Source organism: Rhinolophus sinicus, chromosome 1 (genome assembly GCF_057876585.1).
Source record: "Rhinolophus sinicus isolate RSI-liver-muscle chromosome 1, RSI-T2T, whole genome shotgun sequence".
In the NCBI taxonomy this organism is placed as follows: domain Eukaryota; kingdom Metazoa; phylum Chordata; class Mammalia; order Chiroptera; family Rhinolophidae; genus Rhinolophus; species Rhinolophus sinicus.
The window spans coordinates 158,376,573-158,379,401 of NC_142501.1; the positions used below are offsets into that span (position 1 = coordinate 158,376,573).

Consider the following 2,829-nt stretch of genomic DNA (forward strand, 5'->3'; position numbering starts at 1 on the left):
AGTCTGCCTTCCCTCGCCGCCCTGAGCACTGGGGTCACTGGGCGCCCATGGTCTCCTCTCACAGGCGGTAGCTCATGCCTGGTGGTGACTCACTCATGGCCCTTTTGGGGATTTGGGCAGAAACAGAATATTGCAGAGTCAACCCTGTTATGGGGCAGGCCGGACTGGGCGGCCCCACAGGTCCTGCCCCCGATTCCCCTCAGGGGCAGGGCGGCGCGTTTCCCAGGTCCGGAATTTCCCGAGCCCTGCGGCTGCGAGCTTTCCGCTTCGACCATGGATAAAAGGGGTTCGCTCGTTTCGGGGAGCCACAGAAGCCTCTACGCCCGCTTTCCCGCCAGCTCTTGTACTCCAGGCACCGCCGACCCGAACCTCCGAGCTCAGCCCCATGGCCCGCACCGCAACCGCCGCCACCCCCTGCGCCCCTCGGCTCCTCCGGGCCGCGCTGCTGCTCCTGCTCCTGGTCGCCGCCTGCCGGCGCGCAGCAGGTGAGATTGGTGCTCTGGGTTCCCAAGGGCCGGACAAGGGACGGGTGGGCGCCCATCGGGGGACAGCCCCGCTAACCAAGTCTGTTGTCCCCGCAGGAGCGCCCGTGGTCAGTGAACTGCGCTGCCAGTGCCTAAAGACCTTGCAGAGAATCCACATCAAGAACTTCCAGAGTGTGAAGGTGACATCCCCGGGACCCCACTGCGACCGAACCGAAGTCATGTAAGTGCTGCCTCTTGCCCTGCTGCTGCTAACAGAGTCCTGTCACTTCCACCGCCCCGATGCCCGCACCTTGATCCGCCAGCCCGACCTCCTGTCTCACATGGATTCTCTCTTTTCTCTGCAGAGCCACTCTCAAGAATGGACAGGAAGCTTGTCTCAACCCCGCAGCCCCCATGGTTAAGAAAATCATCGATACGATGCTAAAGAAGTGAGCTATGGTTTTTATTCACACATTGGTCACAATACTAGCACCTGCCTCCAGCGAATTATATCAGGGAAACCCAGGGTTTAGCCGAAGGAGTGGAAATCATTATTATTTCACAATTAGATTTGCCACTAAGGTCATTAATGTGCTCTGGTGCCAGAAGGATATTTTCAGTGCCCTCCACCCCTATTCAAATGAGTGTGGGTAAATATATCTTCCTAAAAGATTAAGTAGATTTAGCTAAAATGCCTCCTACCCATTAAGGAACAAATATTGTTTACCTCAGTCCCTTATTGGCTTCAAACCTGAAAAGTGGAACCCTTGGTCTGGGGCAACATGGGCCTTGGAACCTTAGGACTTTGCAGTGAGACCTCCCTGAGGTCTAGTGAGAGTTTTTTTAACCCCTTCGAGCCTCAGCAAAGTGGAGTACATAATCATAGCTATTCCCTGGAGTGTCTGAGGCTTAAATGAGGTTTTGCATGTAAAATTTTAATCCAGTGTGATAGTGAGTAGTATATTTTAGCTCTTTCAAGCCAATAATAAACTTGAGTCCACAGCCCCACTTTTCCTAAATAAAACAGCAAGCTCTCTGCCCTACACAGGAGTAAGCACAGTGGAACCTACTCCAGGTGCAGGGCTGGGCCAGGGTCTGCATGCAGAAATCCCACCAGCCTCAGGGTCCAGTGTGAGAGAAGAGCATCTTTCCTTAACACCTGTAACAGTAACCCTTTCTCACCATAGGGACGGTACCAACTGACCTAGAGAGAAGTAAGAAGCTCATGGTGGAAGTTCCTAAAAGGAGGTCCCCATCCTTACAGGGACTGAAAATGAAGAAGAGAACAACTGGCTTCCGGGACAATTAGAAAGAGATTATTGTGCTTGACTGTTTTTTATGAGAGAACTATTTATTTATGTATGTATTTATTTTTCAAAGTTCATATTTTAATATCTTACACGTTAGTATTTAAAGGTGTGCTTGTGTTTTAATCAACCATAAGTATGTTATGATTGTATTTAATTTGAAGATGGTGGGTCTTAAGTGCTTCATTAAACTAATATTTATTGATAGGCCATTAAATGCCAGACACTGTGATAGAGGTGGAGGAATCAAAGGAATTAGACAGTGAGATCAATATTAAGGTCTGGAAAAATTTGTGCACATCTATTTCTGCACTTGTTTAAAAGAATGTCAATTGTTATTTATTAAAACTTTTATACTATGTGGTCTACATTTTGATGTTGATGTTTCCCTTGGACATTTTATGTCTTGCTTGTAAGGCATAATGCCTTGTTTAAAGTTCATCATGTGATGTTTCTCTTTGTCTTGGGACAGAGAAGTTAAAACTACTGTTACATTTTTACAAATGACATTAAAATAAAAGTTCTGCAAAAATAACATGCTTAGATTTTGTTTTATTCTTCGTGATCTTTGGTTCCTACTAGGTGCCCAGGGTGTTGTACAGTTAGACTGTATATCATACCTAACTTTAAGCCTGCTCCTAGCTTAACCTTATAGTTCTCTTACTTAGGAATGAATATTTGACACACTGCCCTCCCACCCATCTTGAAAATCCTAGTTTTATATAAAATACTGCTGTTTTTTGTTGTTGTTGCTGTTGTTGTTTCTTAAAGATTTTATTGGGGAAGGGGAACAGGACTTTATTGGGGAACAGTGTGTACTTCCAGGCCTTTTTTCCAAGTCAAGTTGTTGTCCTTTCAATCTTAGTTGTGGAGGGTACCGTTCAGCTTCAAGTTGTTGTCCTTTCAGTCTTAGTAGTGGAGGGCACAGCTCAGCTCCAGGGCCAGTTACCGTTTTTCTAGTTGCAGGGGGCACAGCCCACCATTCCTTGCAGGAGTCAAGGAATTGAACTGGCAACCTTGTGGTTGAGAGCCCACTGGCTCATGTGGGAATCGAACCG

The 2,829-nt window shown here is 47.3% G+C and overlaps 1 protein-coding gene across 1 annotated transcript; it reads left to right on the forward strand.

Annotated features, from left to right (window-relative positions):
* Window positions 1-256: 256 nt before the first annotated feature.
* LOC109440602 (growth-regulated protein homolog gamma-like) lies at window positions 257-2,306 on the forward strand. Its single transcript, XM_088791420.1, has 4 exons — window positions 257-485; window positions 582-705; window positions 830-913; window positions 1,652-2,306. The coding sequence occupies exons 1-4, from the start codon at window positions 386-388 to the stop codon at window positions 1,665-1,667; spliced, it is 324 nt and encodes a 107-aa protein (XP_088647546.1). The 5' UTR covers window positions 257-385; the 3' UTR covers window positions 1,668-2,306.
* Window positions 2,307-2,829: the final 523 nt, after the last annotated feature.

Excerpts from the sequence above, each read along its gene's own strand:
- LOC109440602 (XM_088791420.1), top strand. The coding sequence starts at position 386 with ATGGCCCGCACCGCAACCGCCGCCACCCCCTGCGCCCCTCGGCTCCTC. Across the intron at positions 486-581 it reads CGCCTGCCGGCGCGCAGCAG|GAGCGCCCGTGGTCAGTGAA; the intron begins GTGAGATTGGTG and ends TTGTCCCCGCAG. Across the intron at positions 706-829 it reads TGCGACCGAACCGAAGTCAT|AGCCACTCTCAAGAATGGAC; the intron begins GTAAGTGCTGCC and ends TTTTCTCTGCAG.